Source organism: Oryx dammah, unplaced genomic scaffold (genome assembly GCF_014754425.2).
Source record: "Oryx dammah isolate SB20612 unplaced genomic scaffold, SCBI_Odam_1.1 HiC_scaffold_26, whole genome shotgun sequence".
NCBI lineage: Eukaryota > Metazoa > Chordata > Mammalia > Artiodactyla > Bovidae > Oryx > Oryx dammah.
In genome coordinates, this window is record NW_024070210.1 from 16,585,874 (window position 1) to 16,607,603 (window position 21,730).

A 21,730-nucleotide genomic window follows, 5' to 3' on the forward strand; every position below is an offset into this window, starting at 1 on the left:
TTTTCCCATTCTTTTGTTTTCCTCCATTTCTTTGCATTGATCACTGAGGAAGGCTTTGTCATCTCTCCTTGCTATTCTTTGGAACTCTGCATTCAGATGGGTGTATCTTTCCTTTTCTCCTTTGCCTTTAGCTTCTCTTCTTTTCTCAGCTATTTGTAAGGCCTCCTCAGACAACCATTTTGCCTTTTTGCATTTCTTTTTCTTGGGGATGGTCTTGATCGCTGCCTCCTGTACAGTGTTGCAAACCTCTGTTCATAGTTCCTCTGGCATTCTATCAGATCTAATCCCTTGAACCCCTTTAACATGTTTTGTTAAAGTGCTGCATTAACAAACCGACTACCTGCTTTGTCAGGTACTCTGTATCCCTTCAGCTTCTAAATCTTTCTGCAGCTTCCTTTGAGTTTACCTGTCTTTTCATTTTTCATGTAACAACCGTGTCGGCCCTAGTCATCCCTGGGTTTAGTCAATGTAGACTACTTTATCTAGTTTGCCATCCATTAGCACTTTTAGGTTGGAAGCATGGTTAGTTACCTAAATGTTTAATTCTCACAATAACCTCATGAAGTACTTACTCTTGTCCTTATTTTACATATGAGGCACAGAGAGGTCAAGGAACATACCCAAGGCTTTACAGCTAGTAAGTGGCACAACTGTGACTTGAACACCAACTTGAAGTTTGACTCTGGAACCTTCAGTCTAACTACTGTGCTGTACTGTCTCTCAGAGGGTGAGAAGGGTAGGTGTTTCTGCTTTGGTTCATTTTTGTGCAATGTATAGAGCTTCTCTATACATTGTATAGGGTTCATTTGGTTCATTCTATAGGGTTCATTAAAAGACGCTTACTCCTTGGAAGGAAAGTGATGACCAACTTAGATAGCATATTAAAAAGCAGAGACATTACTTTGCCAACAAAGGTGTGTCTAGTCAAGGCTATGGTTTTTCCTGTGGTCATGTACGGATGTAAGAGTTGGACTGTGAAGAAAGCTGAGCGCCGAAGAATTGATGCTTTTGAACTGTGGTGTTGAGGAAGACTCTTGAGAGTCCCTTGGACTGTAAGGAGATCCAACTAGTCCATTCTGAAGGAGATCAGCCCTGGGATTTCTTTGGAGGGAATGATGCTGAAGCTGAAACTCCAGTACTTTGGCCACCTCATGTGAAGAGTCGACTCATTGGAAAAGACTCTGATGCTGGGAGGGATTGGGGGCAGGAGGAGAAGGGGACGACAGAGGATGAGATAGCTGGATGGCATCACTGACTCAATGGACGCACGTCTGAGTGAATTCCGGGAGGTGGTGATGGACAGGGAGGCCTGGTGTGCTGCGGTCCATGGGGTCGCAAAGAGTCAGACACGACTGAGCGACTGAACTGAATTGAATAGGGTTCATTTGGTTCTATACATTTGGTTCATTTTGTTCAATGTATAGGGACTTGGTTGTTTCTAAATTCCTTAGTTGTTCAGAAGCTACAAGGTTGATGTTTATCCTTAAAATGACATGTACACTTTGTATTCTCAGTATTATACCACAGACTGATCATAAGCGTAAGGAAGACAGTGCAGGGTAGGAGCCTGTATGAAGGAAATTACATTTTCAAATTTTCACCAATTACACTCAAGCTGCAAGTTGATTGACCTCTGCTGCTATGTGCTGAGTGGTGTGTGGAGCTGGACTGCTGGAGTGTGGAGCCAATTAAGCAAATGAAAGCAGTGTGTGAACTGTGTCAGTAGAAAGACACAGCCTTGCCACCTTCCCCACAGATAATATGTCACTTTACAAGAGTAGGTATAGACCTGTCTGAATTACCTGTTTGTGTTTAAATACATCCTGGTGGCTCAGACAGTGGCAAATCTGCCTGCAAGGCAGGAGACCTGGGTTCGATCCCTGGGTCGGGAAGATACCTGAAGAAGGGAATGGCAACCCACTCCAGTATTCTTGCTTGAAGAGTTCCATGGGCAAAGGAGCCTGGCGGGTACCGTTCGTGGGGTTGCAAAGAGTCAGACACTACTGAGCAACTAAGACACAACATAAGTAAATGAAGATGTTTGTTTGCTTGCTTGACTTGGATTATAAATTTCTTAAGACTCTGGAGGTATATGTGTATGTATGTGTTTAAGTTCATCCTTCTGAATAGTATTTTTAAAATAAGCTTTTTATCTTAGAACAGTTTTAGAGTTCCAGAAAAACAGTGAAGATAATGGAGTTCCCAGGTACCCACCCCACACCCAGTTCCCCCTGTTGTATGGTACATTTGTCACAGGAATGAACAAGTATTGATACGTGATTATTAACTGAAGTCTGTACTTGATTCAGATTTCCTTAGTTTTTAACCTGATGTTTTGTTTTCCTGTTCCAGGGTCCCATCCTTGATCTGTAACGTTCAGTCATATTTCTTTAGGCCCCTCTAGATTATGACAGTTCTCAAATTTTCCTTGTTTCTAACAGCCATTTGAGTTTTGAGGCATACTAGTCAAGTATGTTACAAGAGACCCCTCTGTTAGAGTTCATCTGATGTTTCCCCTGTGATGAAACCTGGAATTACGGGTTTGGGGAAGGAAGAACACAAAAGTAAAGTGTCATTTTCATCATATCGTATGGAACATACGGGAGCATACTGTCAACATGAATTATCACTGTTGTATTGACCTTGATCATATGGCAGAGGTCATGTCTGTAGGCTTCTCAAGTTACTCCCCTTCTGTACTGCACTCTTTGGAAGGAAGTCACTGTGTACGGCCCACACTTGAGTGGAGAGTTATGCGCGACCTCCTTGAGGATGTTGTCTCTGCATAAATTATTTGAGAGTGTTCTTCACGGGAGGTTTTTCTCTTCTCCCCTGCTTGTTTGTTTATATCAGTATGGCTTCGTGGCTGTTTATTTTATACTCTGCATTACAGCCCAGTGCTACTTTATTCTGTTGCTCAGATTGTCTCAGCTTTGGCTTTTGGGTGTCCTTTCATTTGGTTCATGTGTCCCTTTGACATACCCCGTTGTCGTTTTTTGTCTTGGTTTGTTTTTGAGCGTTTCTCTACTTTCTGGCACTACAAGATGCCCCAGGCTCATCTTGTGTGTTTCTTGCCCCAGTCCTGGATTCAGCTGTTTCTCCAAGGGGACCTTTTATTGAAGAATGGTAATTAGAGCCCAAGATCTAGATGGGTAGTATTATTTTAAGATATCTTTTCCTGACATTTAAAAACACACACACACACATACACACACTTGTAGTAGCAGTAAGTGGCCAAAAGTAGTCCCAGCCTTATTGCAGCTTTACGAAAGGCTAAGATTTCACAGGGCAGCCAGAGGACCTAGGATGGTGCTAAAGGGTGGAGGCCTGGGCTCAGGAGCTTTCACCCAGTTCTTTCAGGTCCTGCCTCTGCATTACATCAGGTGGATGTTATGGCGCATCACTAAAAGGATCTGTCTCAGTTGTGTTAATATTTGTATCTTTAGCCAGGCCATGTTTGAAAGTGGAGAGTCTAATATTGGTCACAGTCATTTCACAAGGACCTTCCTGATAAATTGTTCTTCTCGTTTAGTTCCAGGAAAATTAATCTCTGAAGATAAATTTGTGAGCTTTCATCGGTAAACAAATGATGTGTAACCCAACTTGTTTCTTTCTTAATCTTGGCTTCCAGAAAACTGAGAGCCAAATTTATTGTGCAGATGCCAGTTGCTTAGTTCTAATTGTTAATGCCTTCATTCTGTTTGATAGTACCTATTTGTTTCTTCTTCCAGGTGAACGCTGTTCCTTAAATTCTTAACTGCTTTATTTGCCTGGTGGTTGGGCCCAAGTTACTTGATCCTTTTGAAGCAGACAGGGTATTATCTTGAATGTGTGGCAGAGGAAGAGGGTCAGGCTTCTGGAGCAGGACCTGCCCAGAACCTGTTTTCTCTGACCACTACCTAGAATGGTCCAAGAAAATCCAGTTCTAAATAAGTCTGTGTTCCCAGCGGACCTGTATTCTCACTTATTTGATGATGTGAGTATTCACATATTCTTGACATCAGCTACTGTGCATGTACAATTAACACTTTCCTACTTTATAAGTTGTGAACTTTGCCATGCCTTTTTTCTTCAGAAGGTGCTGTCTAGAAACAGACCTTTATTAACTTCCTATTCCTTGATGTCATATGGACAGATTTTATGGCTTGATATTACCTTTGTTTAATTAAGAACTTCACAGGAAATTTTAAAAATGTTCTTTTATTGTTTAAGAGGGAATCCTTTACGAGCTTGCTGTTTGCCACCTTATGGGCTTATACTGACCCATTAAACTCAGTTTATGCTGCTTAGTTAATCCTTGTGGGCATATGTTTTTGGTCTTGTTCTGTGGGCTCTCTGTTTTTACAGTTTCTCAAATCTGGCCCCTGTCTCTCTATACCCACAGCCTTTATCATTTCTAACCTGAATGATTGGGTTACTGTCCTAATCCATCTTCTTTGGTATTCTTCCCTCTTGAGTCTCCTCACAGTATTGAGTCTCTTCACAGTGTTAGCAGATTTATTTTTCTAAATTGCAAGTTGAATCACATTACTCTCATTTAAAAAAAAAAGTGTAGAGAAATCTCACTACTCAAAAATAACTAATATTATTAAAATGCTTTAATTAAATATGTTTATATGTATGCTACTCAATTTTAGTATTTAAAATCTCACCTAATAATTGAATCTTGATTTACAGATAGTATTAGAACATCCAGTTTATTATAAGGAATCCACTCCTTTTGTGTTCCACATCGGAAGTAGCTTCCTGTCTTAGGTAATGAAATATGCCTTCTGCCCAGACAGTCATGTGCTCTAGAAAAGAAGCCTGAGACCCAGTCTGTCATAATATTGTGTCAAACTCTTGCTTTATTTGCGACCATTCACTTAGCAATATATGCCGCTGCTTCTATTAACAGGCCTTTCTCTAGGAATGGGGCAGTTTAAGTTTGGAAAACTTAGAAGAGCCAACAACTTAGAAGACAAGGATTGTTATTTGTGGAAAGCAAAGATGTCTTTTTTTAGGAGTAACTTCTTATCCCCACGCCCATCTTCCCACACCTCCTGTAGTCCTTGGCATAATTAACATGAAATTTGCAGGAGTAGCTCTCCCAGACTTGTCCTCCAGCAAGCCTTCTTTTCTGTCTCTCCTTGTATCAGGGGCCCCATTTCCACTCTCTACTCGTACCACATCAAGATTTGTGTTATACAAGAAATGTGTCCTCATATATCTTTCTCCTTTTGTAGTATATTCTTTTGGTAATTGTCCACTTGTATTTTGGTGACACGTCTCGCTCTAGGAAATGATACTGGCCTGCAATCTATAAAGTGAGATTTTGCTAATAAAGTCATTTATACCAACTGTATCAACTGTTAGAATGCTTGAAATTTACTGTATTTGGGTTTCACCTTCTAATGTAATTCTTGTCTTTGGGAGTGTTTGGACCATATCATCGTAATAGACTGTCTTTTATAGACAGTGTTTTCTTCCATTTCTCCACTTTCTATACGTTCTCTTCCCAAGTATTATTTGCTACCTGTTCTTACTTACTTTTTACTTTTAGATCACAGATTCTGCTGGCCATATTCTGTACTCCAAGGAGGATGCGACCAAGGGGAAGTTTGCCTTTACCACTGAAGATTATGACATGTTTGAAGTGTGTTTTGAGAGCAAGGGTAAGTAAATCAGAGTGTTTTCCCTGAATTAAGCAGCATCTTCCAAGTAAGTTAGAGCATGAACTTTTTCTCTCCTGGCCTCTCCTGGCAGGAAGAGGAAATGAAAACGTTTGCTGGGGGGCATACACATCTAAGTCACAGTTGGCGAGTGGGTAGAGTTCTGCATGTGCAGGAGCAGGCGTTTCTTGAATGCTGTACTTGGCTTGAATAACAGGTAAATTTTGTATAGATGCTAGAAAATAGTGCATCTATATGCTAGTGACGTTTTCTTAGAGGTTAGAAGTAGGGTCTGTCTGACAAATCACATCTCATCAGAAACACTTTTGATCTCCAGGGCACTTGCTGTTTCCCAGTCCTGGTGTCTTGCTGTGGCTTGTTCTGTGCATATCAAGGCCAAGAGCCCTTAGAAACTTTTAGGCTGATTGATTATCTGATGGCTTCTGCGCATGGTGGTTGGTGAAAAAGCAGATGCTTCTTCACTCCCTGTTCTTCAGCTTCAAGGACACCAGACTCTAAAAACTGTATGCATTTATACCTGTCATATTACTTGGGGCCCTTTGGGGCTGCAGGACAAAAGGAACGAAACTCAAACTGGCTTCAAGAGAGACTGTGTGACTGTGAACAGGGGAGTCGACAGTGTGGTGCTGGCTTCAGGCACGACAGTATCTTGGGGTTTAACAGCATCATGGGCATTTTACCTCATTTTTAGTGCTTTTTGCCTCCATTTGACTTTATTCTCAGGCTTTCTCCATAGGGTAGCAAAAGGACTTCTGGCAATTTTACATTTATACAGTGTTCAGAACATAATGATCCTAGAAGAAAAGCAAGCACCTTCACCAACAGCATCAATGGATTCCCAGGAATAGCAAAAGAACTAGCAGCTTTTAACAGTTAACCAAAAACTGACCCCTTGACCTCAAATGGGTCAATTTAGTCTGAAAGCTAAAGGAGTTCTCCCAAAGTAAATGGAATAATAGAATGGAACATTAAAAGATGATAATAATGATTTCATGATTGATACCCTTCTCCCTGCCAGGTCCAGGATGTCTCAGTAGTATTCTAGATGGTTGTACTGTTTTTACCTCAAAACTCAGACATCTGAGACTGTTTTCATGACCACCTCTTTCAGACTAGCTCCCTTTATTCATCAGTATTACCACTGTCCATCCAGTTATCTGGGCTCACATTTTTGAAATTACATACTTATGTCTTTTCTGGTCTGTCATCAAGTTATGCTGTTACTTCTTTCAAAATACCTCCTATATCTGCCACCACACAACTCTGAACTCTCGACTATAAAATTGTGGATTATGTCAGTAGTCTTCTAACTAGTATCCCTGCTTTTCATATATCCAGATACTGCCACCAGATTTATCTCCTAAAACTCTCATTATATCAGTCCTTCTTTGAAAGCTTTTGCTGCTTTATAGTGGCAGTAATGTTCCTATTCTGTAGAATGAACCCCATAATCATGAAATTTTCAAGCTAGACGAGATTTTAGGCACCGTGGCTTTTAATAGCCTTTATACTCTTGCTCCATCCAGCCTTATCACCCTCTGCCCATCAGGCTTCAGCCATTCTGGTTCATTTTTCCCTCAACTTGTCACATTTATTCATTTACTGGAATGCTCTCATCCTATATTAACATAAGTTTACCTTTAGATGGGGAAACAGTGGAAACAGTGTCAGACTTTATTTTGGGGGGCTCCAAAATCACTGCAGATGGTGATTGCAGCCATGAAATTAAAAGACGCTTACTCCTTGGAAGAAAAGTTATGACCAACCTAGATAGCATATTGAAAAACAGAGACATTACTTTCCCAACAAAGATCCATCTAGTCAAGGCTATGGTTTTTCCAGTGGTCATGTATGGATATGAGAGTTGGACTGTGAAGAAAGCTGAGTGCAGAAGAATTGATGCTTTTGAACTGTGGTGTTGGAGAAGACTCTTGAGAGTCCCTTGGATTGGAAGGAGATCCAACCAGTCCATCCTAAAGGAGATCACTCCTGGGTGTTCATGGGAAGGACTGATGCTAAAGGTGAAACTTCAATACTTTGGCCACCTCATGTGAAGAGTTGACTCATTGGAAAAGACCCTGATGCTGGGAGGGATTGGGGGCAGGAGAAGAAGGGGACGACAGAGGATGAGATGATTGGGTGGCATCACCGACTCGATAGACATAAGTTTGAGTGAACTCTGGGAGTTGGTGATGGACAGGGAGGCCTGGCATGCTGTGATTCATGGGGTCGCAAAGAGTCAGACACGACTGAGCGACTGAACTGAACTGACCTGAACCTTTAGAATACATCTTTTTGAATACATCCCTCAGCTATTCTAGTCTGCTTAATATCTCAACTGATTTATCCATTGCTGTTCTAGGTGTTGGGGAGATAGCAATGAATACAACAGAAGTCTCTGCTCTCAATGGAGCTTACATTTTCATTGGAGCAAATAGATAATAGGCAAATATAAGTTAGATGGTCATGAGGGCTTTGGGGAAAAAGCAAACACCTTGAGATGCTGAGCATGTCTCAGAAATAGCAAGGGGGTAACTGTGGCTTCTTCCAAATAGCGCATCACTTACTACTGGAGATACATGTATCTCACACACACAGCCTTGTGTTTAAATGTCTTATGTGTATATTTTACACTCCCAATTTTGAGTTCTTTGAAAGCAGAGATCTTTTGTTTTAAATTTCTTATATGCTGATGCCGTGCATGTAAATGCCTAGGAACTAGTTTTAAACGGTGTACATATATATATACACACACACACACACACACACACACGTGTATACACACACATAGTCAACACTCAGTTTCTAGTTTTATTTGTGTTTATCCATTTGTTTATTCTGATATGAAGACCTGATACCCCGTGGTCTTTGGAGCACCTTTTAAAAGATTGTCCATTTGCCAGGCAAATGCAAAGAGAGATTACTAACGGGTCTTTTTACAAAGGAGACCCTTTAGAGCCATGATGTCAGCTAAGGGGATAGGCTGGCTATTCTGCGCAAGAAACTGTATGGTCTGACTCCGATGGTCTGTGGTTTTGTGGTTTCTCTTGTGTTTGAATAATGCTAAAGCTGTGCTGTGACAGAGAGATTGTGGGAGAAGTCTGTTAGGGTATCTTGATCATTTGGAGCAGATGGAGCTATAAGCTGCTTGGATTTCACTTTTAAATGAGGAAAAAGAAGCAAAAAATTTGGATTTGGGAGAAGAGACCTCTCTGAGGGTCCCTTTTTTGTTTTGCTTTCTTTTGTTCTTGGAACCTAATTGGTTTAATGCTCAGAAGGAATCTATGATTTGGCTTAGTTTCTTTTTTTTTCCCCTAGTATTTGTTTATTGATTTGACTGGGCCTTAGTTTTGGAATCTTCAGTGTTTGTTGCAGCATGTAGACTTTCTAGTGGTAGCATGTGAACTCTTGGTGGTGGCATGCGGGATCTAGTTCCCTGACCAGGGATTAAACCCGGGGCCCCTGTTGGGAGTTCAGAGCCTTAGCCTTTGGACCACCAGGGCTTAGTTTCTTGATCCTACCTATTCAGTCTTACTTTATTGCTTTCAACTTGATCTGTCCAGTTTATCCAAAAGAATGTCTCTACTGTCTTTTAAACGTGCTACACTCTTTTCTTCCTTCCTGGTTATTTTTTTTTGGTTGTGCTGAGTCTTTGTTGCTGCTTGCAGGCTTTCTCTAGCTGAGGCAAGTGGGGACTACTTTTTAGTTGTGGCAGGCGGTTTCTTATCCACTGTACCCACCAGGGAAGTCCTCCATTCCTTTCAATAGCTGAGTCTTTGCCCATGTGTTCCCTTCTGCCTAGATACTTTCTTTATCTGCATTCAGGTGTTGATGTCTGTCCACAGATATCTCTTCCCTCTTCTAACCTTTGCTCAATAGCCAGGATTATCTGAACTGTTTTTGGTTTTGTTTTTTCCTTAAAGTTTTAGACTCCTTTGTATTTTCACTGTGCTATTATGCATATTTGTGTCTTAGATGCCCATCAGATTATTTGAAGGTGCAGATTGCAGTCACCACCATGGTCCCAGTGAGTTGTTTTTTGAATTGATGTTTCAGAAAATCTCCAGTGTTTCTCAGGGTACAGTACCGTTCTCTATGGCTTATGGTCTCAGAAACCACAATGGTTAAGTGGCACTGTTTCCCAGATTTCCTGATTTCATGCAGGTAGTTGTTAGTTTTATAAGTAATCAGGTGAATTCCACAGGATGAGTACTGAGCAGTTTTCTGAGGCTCTTTGCAATCTTTCCCTTTCTCCTACTTGATAAGAGTAGAATTCTTTTTGATCAGATTACCATTTCTCATGGGAACATTGCTCTGTTGGTCCTGCTATATCCCAAATGGACTTTTCTGTTTGTAAGAAGTATTCCTGAGAATTGTATTCTTACTATTAAGTTTCTTCTTGGGCTCCTCTAAGGGCTTTGTGGGGATAGTCCTGTATCATTTTATTTACCTATTGAAATGGCCTTACATTGACCAAAACCTTTGAAATAAGTGGAATAGTAGACAAATCCTGTGTACTTTTCAGTACTCATATTTGTGTTAAGTAATCTAAGCTCAGCATATACCTAGTAATCCTTCTCTCAGAATTTGGCAGGTCGACTTTTTTCAGATGTGGAACTGTGCCTGAGCAGCCTGCGTGGCATGGGTGCCCACTGCCTCCCGGTCTGTGCCCCACAGTGGGTTCCTAACCAGTGAGCCTGTGTGCTCTCCTCTCCCATTCTGTGCCTGTTCTGCCAGCTGCAGGATCGTGTGCCCTGCTCCCTCAGAGATGGTTGCCAGCAGCATGTTCTTGCCGCTTTCCGGCACCCCACACACATAGAGACTTTGTCTGGAATGCTTGTGATTTTTAACCGGAGCCAGGAATTTTCTGCAGCTGAGTAGGGGGAGGAGTTGCGACTGTTTCCCTCTATTGAGAGGGTAGGGGTTAGGGAGAGGGAGGGCGGGTGGGTGATTTCCCGGAATTTTAAATATTCCTCACAATGAACCCTTTGATTTCTTTCTCAGGAACAGGGCGGATACCTGACCAACTCGTGATCCTAGACATGAAGCATGGAGTGGAAGCGAAAAATTACGAAGAGGTACGTCCTGCTTAACAGCCAGTGGAGGCAGTAGCTTGCCATTCTGAGAGGTTTCTGTGACCTAGTCAGGCCAGCAGGCTGTGCTTTGCCCAGAAGGCTGTGGTTTTCTCAGCAGTCATGTGACAGCCAGCTTGATATAAAAAAGTTGTGTTAACAGCCTTGAACAATAATTCTGGCTGTGCTGTCAGCCAAATGACTGGACCAACCGTCCCATAGAAATGTTGGTGTGATAAAACACTCAGGCACATGCCAGCAGTGCTCTTGAGACAGAAACCAGATATATATTTAGAATTTCTAAAAGCTAGAATTCATTAATGTTGATGTTCAAGGTTAAGAAAAGTGATTTTTTTTTATTCCTATGGTTTTTATTCCCAGACTGACAGCTATGTGTATATTTAGATTCAGTGCTGTTTAGACTTGAACAATTGTGTTGTCTTTGAAAAAAAACAATAATCAAAAGTTGCTTTTAATTAAAATAATTTCAAATTTTTCAAAAAGAGAGCAAGATGGAAGAAGAAAACTACAAGAGACTTGGAGTTTTCCTGACAGCATGTATTGTAGTAAAAATAGGCATTTATTTGGGTAGTAGGGAGCTGGAAGTGTGCTTAGAATTAGGAGAGGGGGACTGGGCTCTTTTAATCTATTGTGAGAGACTGTGGGGGCAGCACAGCTTCTTTAAATGAAGAGTACCTGTGAAAACCACAAGACCTATTTAAAACTGGAGGATTGATCTTTACAGAAAGATAAGAGTATTTTTACTGAGGTCAGTCTTTTTCTGAAAGTACCTGAAGGCATATAGAAGAGATGGGCTACAGGAAGTATAAATGGATTTTGAAGAATGTAAACTGAATAAACAAAGGAAAGTTGCTTTAAGTGATTTAAGAGAATTTTTTAGGAATGGTGGAACAGGAGAGGTTATTCTATCTTTGGTCAGAATTTGGAAGGGAAATATCGGATTGGAAGCCAGTGGCTGGCTCTGCAGCAGGAAGTAGTAGTACAATAATTGTGGCTCTCCAGGTCTTTCCTCTTTTTGCTTAGTTCATGTGTTCAATTGAACAAAACTAGACTGAATTATTTGTAGGCAGTAAATCGGAGCAAGTGATGCAGTTGTGAATGGAAAGCAATTCCTGATACTTTGGTTGGCTTGTTTCTGTCTCCAGGCTAGTTTAATTAAAAGAAATAAAGCCAAGAGCTTTTTTGTTCAATGAACTTAAGAGTAAATTGAAAAATCCTTTTAAACTTTTATGAGTCAGAGGAATCCTAATTGTATTTAGTAAGTTAAAGCACTGTTGTATGATATAAAACACTAAGAAAAATGTTGTATTATTATGAGGTTGAAGAACAGGTAAAAGAATTTTCAGTTTTTGAATACTGCTGCTATATTCTCACCCTCAGATTAGATGCTAGACATAGCTGCTGCTTCTCTAAAGCAGACAGTGTTATTCTGAGTTTACATATACAGTGATGTGGACATCCACCGTATAGCATTTTAGAACCCCCATACCCCGACACCTCCTGGAATTTCCATCATCCTTGGACTTTGTTGACACTAGGAAAGGGCCTTTATCTTTCCTGACCTTTTACTTAACCCAAGAGGGGAATCCCTAGCAGAAAGGAAACCACGGTGCTTCCTTTGCTGCTTCCTGCTTCAGCAGCCTAGCACGTCCTAAGCCTTTCTTTACGCACATGGTTACAACACAGCTCAAAATTCTCTTTCTTAACCAAGAAACTCTTCCCACTACTTTCTTCGGTGACCTACCTCCCCACTCCCCCACCCCTCAATTAAAAAGCAGATCAAACTGAGACAGAGGATGACATGTGATTATGACACAGGCCAAAGACCAGCCCATTTCTCAGGCCAGAGCTAGGCCGGTTCCCTTGAACCTTGCTCAGAAATGGCTGTTCAGTTGTTGCTCGTCCAGTGCCTGGGACAGGAACATGGATGATAGAAGCGCTTGCTGTGTAGTTTATTAGCAGAGAGCACTGGGCATATGTAGAGGTTTTGAGGCATTTAACTTCAGGCCCTGGGGACGAGGGCAAGGCTTTATCTCCAGAGGAGTGGGGCCCTTTGGCATCAGTGTTTGAATTCAGGAAGGTGGCGTGTTTCTTTTCATGTTTTTTCACATCGAACATCTCTCTGCCTCACAGTTGTGGATTTCATAATTCTGAAATCCCACATGGTCCTGTACAATTAAGTAGTAATCATTGTCTAAACACCTGGACAGAGAACCACACTACCTGTCAAATTGTTATGGAGGTTTAATGAATTAACGCGTGTGAATTGCTATGTAAACAAATGTAATTTGTAATTACATTGTCAAATTACATTTGACAAATGTAAGGTGACATTATTTGAAGACAGAATGGTTGACATTTTGTAAAGAAATGTAGTTTTGTAGTTTGAAATCTTTAAATAGAAAGAATGCATATTTCCTCAGAAATAAAACATTTTTAATTCCCTCCAATAGATTTTAAGGATCTCTCACCACTATCTTTTGCCCCTAAGAGGGTCCCATTTTGGTAGAATCAGTATGTGAATCGAGCCATTTCTTTTTAGTTTGTGGTCTGTGAGCTAGAACAGCTGTTTGCAGGGACTTATTATCTAATCTTACAGTTGTGGGAATGAAGGCAGTTATCCCACCAGGAAGGAGCTGTCTGACATATCCTCTAACTCACTGGGCTGTGTATGTCCCTTCTTGCTTAGATGTCTGTATTTTCAGCACAACTAAAATAATTTTTTGCCTAAATGTTCTGTTAGTATGCCATTTGCTACCAACAGATACACCAAAAACACAGTTGCACTTTTTGAAGCATCAGCTGAAGCCTTTTCAAAAGCTCTGTTTTTCTGAATGCCCTCATGAAGGAGGAACTCTGGTTCTACATACTAGATCCAAAAGCCCTTTCTTGATATAGCTTAAATGAAATAACATGGGTAAGCTACTTGACACATAGGGGATCAGTTTAGTAGATTTTAGCTCCCTTCTCCTACCCCGCCTAGAAGCTGCCACGTGGCTATGACAGAGTGAGTAGGATCTTTCTAAATTTCATTCATTTAGTCCTAAGATTGGCAGTCTTTTCTGGACTTATTTTGGCATGTTGTTGACCTTCTGACCTTCGTTGAAGAAGCCTGTGATCCATGTGCCCTCGTGCAAAAGTAGACTTGTCTTTGGGTGTAAGTCTATCTTCATTGTCTTGATTGTGTTAAGACTGGGTGGTTTCCTCTTTGATTGCTATGCTTCTTAAATTTGCAGGGGCTGAGGATGCGGGTATGGAGATAACAGTCATTTGCCTGAATCTGGCTCTCCTGATGAAGCTTCTGTCTTGAGTTTCTCTAAGTTCCACCAAGGGAAAGAATCCAGTGATTCCCTAGAGGCTGGTTCCACGTGTGTGTTTCAAGAAGCAGTCTTTCAGATTTACCACCTTCCCTTGGTATAATTACATAGAACTCTGAACTCTTTGGAACTCAAATCATCATTAGAGGAATGGAAGATTTGGGTATAGTTTAAGAGTAACTTCACAATTATTTGGAAGGTATTGTAGATGTGCAGGGAAAGCGTTTTCAAACAATACCTCCCACTACAGATGAGAGTGATAGATACTGTGGTAGAGAAAACTTTCTCCTAGGCAGTGGGCCTGGTGAAAGTGAATGCTGACAGTTGATGCCGTTAACATTCAAGAAGCACTTGCTTCAGGGGACCAGCAGCACTTAATATCTGCTATATGAAGTTGACTCCTTAAAGAAGGCATCGAATGGACATAATGGGTCAGCTTCAAGTATGTACCTTATATCAGGCATGTGGGACGACACAAAGTATATATCATTCTGATGCTGTTGTATTCAAGATCCAAATTAGTGTGGGGGAAAAGGATAAAAAGCAAAACAACAGTGGATATGACAGTGTCTGAGTGTTAATTGTGTGGCAGTCTTAAGTGTTGTGGGGCTTTAGAGAAGAGGGGATCAGTGTGGACAGTAGTGGTTAAAGGAGGCTTCATGGTTAAGGCTGGAAAGATAGGTGGGATTTGGATACACTGAATATGTACGCTTTTGGAAGTCAGGGATTCGTTTTTGCTTACATTTTATAGCAGAGCTTTGGAGTTTTGATGCTAAATAAATGCTTTGGTGACCCTGAATAGGGAGTCATGAGACTATGGTACTGGTGGTCTTGGTCTTGCACTCAGAGGACTGAGTAACTTTATGAAATTGTCAGTTTCCTCATTTGTAAAATGAAGTCTCTCTTAGCCCTGGTATTTATTTAATGGTTAAATGCAGCCTAAAAGGGGAATGCTACCTCCTAGTGGAGAACCTGTGAAATAGGCTTTTGCTTTTATCAAACTGTTGGCAAAACACACGTCATCCTTCTAGTCATGGAAGAGAAAAGTAGACTAGGATAATAATGGCCTGCCTCCATGAAACAGGTTTAATTTTACATTCTTAAAGACTCTATGAACATTAAATCAGATGTTTAGAGTAGCAGAACAGTCAGTAGGGATATTGATAGAGATTTTCTTGTTGGCTCTTTGTACTGATGTTCATCCCACTCAGAAGTGTGGAGATAATTTACTGAATTAAAGACAGGATTGAGTAGGGATTTCATTGGGGAAATGAGATTCAACTTGGATGATATGTTATGAATAGAAGTATAGAGTCTAGAATAGGATCTATACCAGAAAACGGGTTAGGAAATTGAATGATTAAACAGTGGCCCGTGTACCATATGGAATACTGTGCAGCAATTAAGAATGGGGTAAATCTACAAGCACTGAAGTATTTAGAAAGATTTTATTAAATGAAAAAAAGGAAGCCATAGAACAACATACACATTATGGTCACATTTATAGATACATTTTAAATTATATTTTCCTTTGTACATTTGTATACACACAAAGGCATAAATAGTGTGGTATCTTCTATCAAAGTCTTTAAAGATATACACTAAATTCATAATCAAAGTTATCTTTAGGGAGGAATGGGTGGATGTAGGGATTGAGGAGCTGTGAAGATGGGCCTTTTGTTTCTATTTTCTTTACTTCTGAATAATTTAAATTCTTTAGTAGGAGGAATGTGTTTCTTGTGCAACTAAAATATTAAGGAGGCACCAGGAAGGAAAAGGACTGGGAGCAGGTTTAGGAGACTATCTACTAAGGCTGTTCTCAGTACCAAAGTTATTTTCATTCTGTCCTCCTGTTTTGGATCTTAGGCCTGTGGGCTATTGTTTCTTAACCCCAAAACAGGATGGGGAGTTAGAAGTAGTCTTCAGAATGATTTTTAAGAATATTAGTTTCAGCTGGCAGAGAAAGGTGCAGCCAGTTTCACTTCCCGTTCCTTTTGTACGTTTCTGTCTGCTTGTGCTTAGTTGTCCAGTTGTGTCCGACTCTTTGCAACCCCATGGACGGGAGCCCTTTCCAGGCTTCTCTGTTTATGGTGATTCTCCAGGCAAGAATACTGGAGTGGACTGCCATGCCTTCCCCCAGGGGATCTTCCCAACCCAGGGATCAAACCCAGGTCTCTCCGCAGCAGGGAGCAACCGTGGGAAGCTGAGCTACCAGGGAAGCCCAAGTTTCTATCTCGGGAGCCTTAAATCATTTACCTCTATAAAGACATATCATGCTGTTGCCTTTATACTATCACATTCAAGAAGCTTTGGAGGGGAAAGCATATACCAGGAGGGAAAATGTTTTAACAGGCTAGGGTTCAACTTATTTAATTATGTGTCTTGTATCCTTTTCCTGGGGGCGGGGGGTTTCTTTGCTCTCCATCTCTATGTGAGATCAATTAATAGATATGTATTGTAGGTTAATGGTAAAACCTGACATTTGTGTGTTCAGCTAGGAGTGTTAGCTCATTGTATTGACTGTTGTGTAAATCTCATACCCAGTTAGCTTTATTCTGTTCTGCAGCTGTCAGTCGTGCCATTAACTCGACCCAACCCTTTATAATTATGAGAAAATGTACATACAGTGAAAGAAAACTTAGGTGGATCATTACGAACCCATCACCATATTTTTAGGTACCTTAAATATAAAGTTAATTTTTATATCCCTATCTTAACAGTTTCTAGTTTTCTTTTTTTTTTTTAATAACTTTTTCTTGTTCTTCAGTAAACAGAACATAAGAACACCCTCAAACTGTTCCCATTCACTCCATGTTAAGTGCTGTCAACATTTAACAGAGAAAGTACAAGAAAGTTTCATTGGACAAAAGAGAAGAAAAAGTAGGGAGTTATGTAGAGAATGTATAGGGAATAAAGAAGCAGGTGCAGAAATATTTTTTGAAGAATTCTCTGTGGTAGAAAATTAAGAGCAACTGATGCGTGAGTTTTAAGATCTGGAAAGCTCTGATACTGTATCCCCATTTTTAAAGCAAATCATAATCTAAGATTGATGAGAAAAAATAAATAGGATAATGAAATAAATCCTTGCTCTGGTCATATGTGCCTTCAGTTACTAAATGCTTTTAGACGTTTCACAGTGGTCTGGGTTGAAAAAAGAAGCAAGTTTATTTCTCACATTGTATATTCCTTAGCACACAGGGATATCCTTGGGGATTTATTTTGATAACTGGCATTGCAGTTTGAGTTATTATCTTAGTGCTATAGTTATCTGTACTCTCTCATTCCTGTGCCCTATTGGGAATTTGGTATGTTCTCTTCTTAAAATCACATTTGACTAATACTATGATGCTCACACTTATGTCTAATAATATTGCTTATTTCTTAGACAAAAGTGAAATGGCAAGTAAAATGCTTTATAAAGTCAGAAATCTTGGGAAATATAGCCTACTATATTATTAGTATTTCTAAGGAGGTTTTAATCAAAATTAAAGTATATAAAAAGTCTGAGATGGAAACATCTAGACAGTAGGGATGGGAAGAACCCCAAATTTTAAAATGTGTTAGAATGATGACAGATTTTAAGATCGGTAAAACTTTTAAAGACTCCTCTGTTACATAGTGTTCTTGACCAGAGCAGTTTTTTTAGGGAATGGGTTCATAATTCCTTTCTTTTCCAGATTGCAAAAGTTGAGAAGCTCAAACCTTTGGAGGTGGAGCTGCGACGCCTAGAAGACCTTTCAGAGTCTATTGTTAATGATTTTGCCTACATGAAGAAGCGAGAAGAAGAGATGCGCGATACCAATGGTGAGGGGAGGGCAACTCTTATTTCTCAGTGACTCTTACTTCTCAGCACCATAAAGGAGATAGGTCCCCATACTTTAAATTCTGGTGTACCCTTTTCTCAGTTTTACCAAAGGGCATTTTATGAAAGGGCAATTGCTCACTTCAGTGCTATTGCTGTTACAGGTAAATGAGCCCTCTTTGATTTTCAAGGGAATAGCATTTTTTTCTGTAATAAGCAATTGATCATATCAGTCAGCTTAGTGTATCAAATTAATAGCACTAATCTTTGTAATTTTAACATTTATATATGGGATAATGAAAATTAAAGAAAAAACTATCTAAAGTCCTACTGTAAGGTTTAGGGGCAGAGTGAAGCTAATTAATTGCCTTTTCCCCTGGCCATTTAGCCTGTTGAGCCTCACTTCCCTATATTTACACCGCTTTCTTTTTTATTTTTTTTTAGAGTCCACGAACACTCGGGTCCTGTACTTCAGCATCTTTTCCATGTTCTGCCTGATTGGTCTGGCCACCTGGCAGGTCTTCTACCTGCGCCGCTTCTTCAAAGCCAAGAAGTTGATTGAGTAATATAGCCCATTCTCCTCCCACCTTGAATCTTGGCCAGCAGAACATCGCTGGGACATGCCTGGCAAAAGGCATCCTACCAACAGCACCATCAAGGCACCTTGGAGCTTTCTTGCCAGAACTGATCTCTTTGATGTGGGAGGACGTGGGTTACCACCTTCACCCAAGAAGTCAAAGAGGGACTTCTTTTTAACCTGGTAGGATTTGGACTGGTTTTACAACAAGACTATTATTAGAGTCACCTATGACAAAAAACAGGGGTTACCTAGATAATGCCAAAGCACTGGGTTTCCTCGTATGATCTGTTTGAACCATATTTTCTTTCCTTCTCCCACTTGCTCACCAGCTTGGGCTTCCATTCTACTTGTTTTACCAACATTTGTATGACCATGTTGAACTTCTTTCTGATTGTTCTCTTTGGATTTCTGTGTGACAACACCCTTAACTTTCTCTTGATCCTTAGCTGAAATGTTTAGTTAGCTTCTGGTGATACCTTTTCATAATTTTATGTCTCTTAAAAGGGTGATGGCTGTGCCACCTCATAGAAATGAGCTCTGAACTGTAGATAGCTCTTAAAGAAAATTTCACTTTACAGAATTAAAACATTTGTGCTCAGCTGCTTGAACTTTTCTCTTTTTGTGTATTTATGTGTGTTTAGTTCCATGCAGTTTTATCACATGTATGGATTTGTGTGACCACCACGAGATGCAGAACCATTTCATCATGTGGATCCCTTGTGGTTCCCTTTTATAGCCGCAGTCATCTGTAACCCCAAGCCCCAGCCTCTGGCAGCCACTAAGCTGTTGATCTCTCTAATTTTGTCATTTCAAGTATGCTATATAAATGGTATATATATAAAACCTTTTGAGATTGACTTTTTTCACTCAGCATAATACCCTTGAAATTTATCCAAGTTGTTGCATATGTCAGTAGTTTGTGTCTATTGCTTAGGAGTCTTTTCGTGGTGTGGGTGTACCGTGGTTTCACCAGTCATCTATTGAAAGACATCAGTGTTGTTTTCAGTTTTGGGCCATTACTAATAAAACTGCTGTGAACATTCATGTACAGGTTTTTATGTGAACACAAATTTCATTTCTCTGGGATAAGTGCCCAAAAGAGCAGTTGCTGGGTTGTATGGTAAACACACATTTAGTTTTGTAAGAAACCGTCCTGCTCTTTATCCAGAGTTACTGTGTGTCATTTTAGGTTCCCACTAGCAATGTCTGACCAATCCAGTTTCTCAACATCTTCAGCAGTATTTTCTATTATTTTTTAAAAAGTTTCTTTAGTCATTCTGAGAGGCATGTGGTTTTAATTTGTATCTTCCTATTAGCAAATGGTGTTGAACATCTTTTCATGTGTTTATTTGCTATCTGTATGTCTTCTTCAGTGAAATATCTATTCTTTTGCCTGTTTTATGATTAGATTGTGTGTTCTTTTCACTACTGAGGGTTTTTTTTTAATTGAAGTATAGTTGATTTATGCTATTGAGTTTGAGAATTCCTTATATATCCTAGATACAAGTCCTTTGTCAGTTTTGTGGTTGCTTAAATTTTAACATAACTTCTACAGAAGAAAAAACATAAAATTTGCCGAGTATTCTTACATGGTAAGTCACTGACTTAATTTCTGTTCTTATGTGTTCATGAAGAGATTAAGATACATGAAGTAAACACACCTAGAAGGATCATGAACCGAGTAAATACTTGAAAATATTTGTTGTAAAAGGAAAGCCAAGAGTCGTTTTGGGACATGTGCCTGCCTAAAGGCCAATACTAATATGAATAAGAGAAAGTGTGGGCACAAATGACTATGTTCATTGACAGTTAGTGACATAATATCACTTGACATTTTCCCCACTTCTCCCAGTAAAGTGGGTGGGAGTTTGTCCTTTCTGTAATCTCTCTCTCTTTTTTTTTTTTTTTTTAAGTCTACTGACTCTTACAGGGCTTGTCCCATTGCAATGACAAGAATTACAGGACTTAGGGCTATGCAGCTTGCAGTTAAGAAGCAGCATATTAGAATTAACAGAACACTGTTGTGATGACCTGGATAAAGTACCAAGGGAGAAGGGGGGCAAATTATGTTGCTAAAATCTCAGCCTGTTCTGTTAATGTTCCAGCTACTGTAAACACAAAAGGCTTTTCATCCTCTCTTGACTCCCTGTATGAATTCTTGGACTTCCCAGATGGCTCAGTGGTAAGGAATACACTTAACTAATGCAGGAGACATGGGTTCCATCCCTGGGTCAGGAAGATCCCTTGGAGAAGGAAATGGCAACCCACTCCAGTGTTCTTGCCTAGGAAATCCCATGGATAAAGTCTGAGCCTGGTGGGCGACAGTCCATGGAGTCGCAAAGACTCAGCAACTGAGCATACACTCAACGAATTCCTCCCATGTGGCATGGAAGTGGTTCTTTCATCAGTTTGTGTAACACTGCCATCTGCTGTTGAAAAATAGGTACTGCTTCTGAGAGCCTGACAGCCAGATCTCAGCGTAAGGGCAACAGTGTTTAGTTTCAGTGAAAGTCCGACTGTTTGCCACCCCATGGACTATACAGTATGGAATTCTCCAAGCCAGAATACTGGAGTGGGTAGCCATTCCCTTCTCCAGGGGTTCTTCCCAACCCAGGGATCGAACCCAGGTCTCCTGCATTGCAGACAGATTCTTTACCATCTGAGCCATCAGGGACACCCCATAAGAGCAACAGATGTTGAGGCAGTCTGTGGTATTACTTATACTAAACAACAGGATACATCCAAACAGGGGCGAGAATAACCCAACCTGTGAGTTAAGCTCCATCTTCAGACATTTAAAGGTGAAATTCTGTTTCATACCATTAGCCAAACAAGATCCTCGTTTCCAACTGGTGCCTTTCCCCTTTTTAGAAGCAATGAAAGCTGCTCCGTTGGTTGTAGTCTCCTGACAGAGTGTCGAAGAAGAAGATAGGAGAGGAAAATATTTTATTTTGCTAATGTTTTGTTCCCAAACATGACTGTGAAACTGAAATTCTTTCACGTCCTTTCCTTTCCTCATGTCAAGACTGCCAAGTTAGACATTTGTGCTTTGGGTTTAAAGTTCATTGATATTATACTTTGATTTTATCTGAAAAGTAAAATTATTTGCTTTTGATAAAAGACTAGTGCAAGAACAAATCAACTTTAAAAACAAGGATGTTCTCTGTTTTCCTCCATTTGGGGATCTGTGGTTCAACACAGTCTAAATTACTGATCAGAGTGATAGTTTTACGTATGCTTTGTTATATCATTGTCATAAGCCCGTC

At 40.2% G+C, this 21,730-nt stretch overlaps 1 protein-coding gene across 1 annotated transcript in view; it reads left to right on the forward strand.

Annotated features, from left to right (window-relative positions):
* The window catches only part of TMED10 (transmembrane p24 trafficking protein 10), a 32,934-nt gene extending 13,426 nt beyond the window's left edge, over positions 1 to 19,508 (forward strand). Inside the window, exons 2-5 of the mRNA XM_040226068.1 lie at positions 5,543 to 5,654; positions 10,677 to 10,750; positions 17,760 to 17,886; positions 18,329 to 19,508. Coding sequence (XP_040082002.1) covers positions 5,543 to 5,654; positions 10,677 to 10,750; positions 17,760 to 17,886; positions 18,329 to 18,450 — 435 coding nt within the window. The 3' untranslated portion in view covers positions 18,451 to 19,508. The remainder of the gene's footprint in view (positions 1 to 5,542; positions 5,655 to 10,676; positions 10,751 to 17,759; positions 17,887 to 18,328) is intronic.
* The last annotated feature ends 2,222 nt before the right edge of the window (positions 19,509 to 21,730 follow it).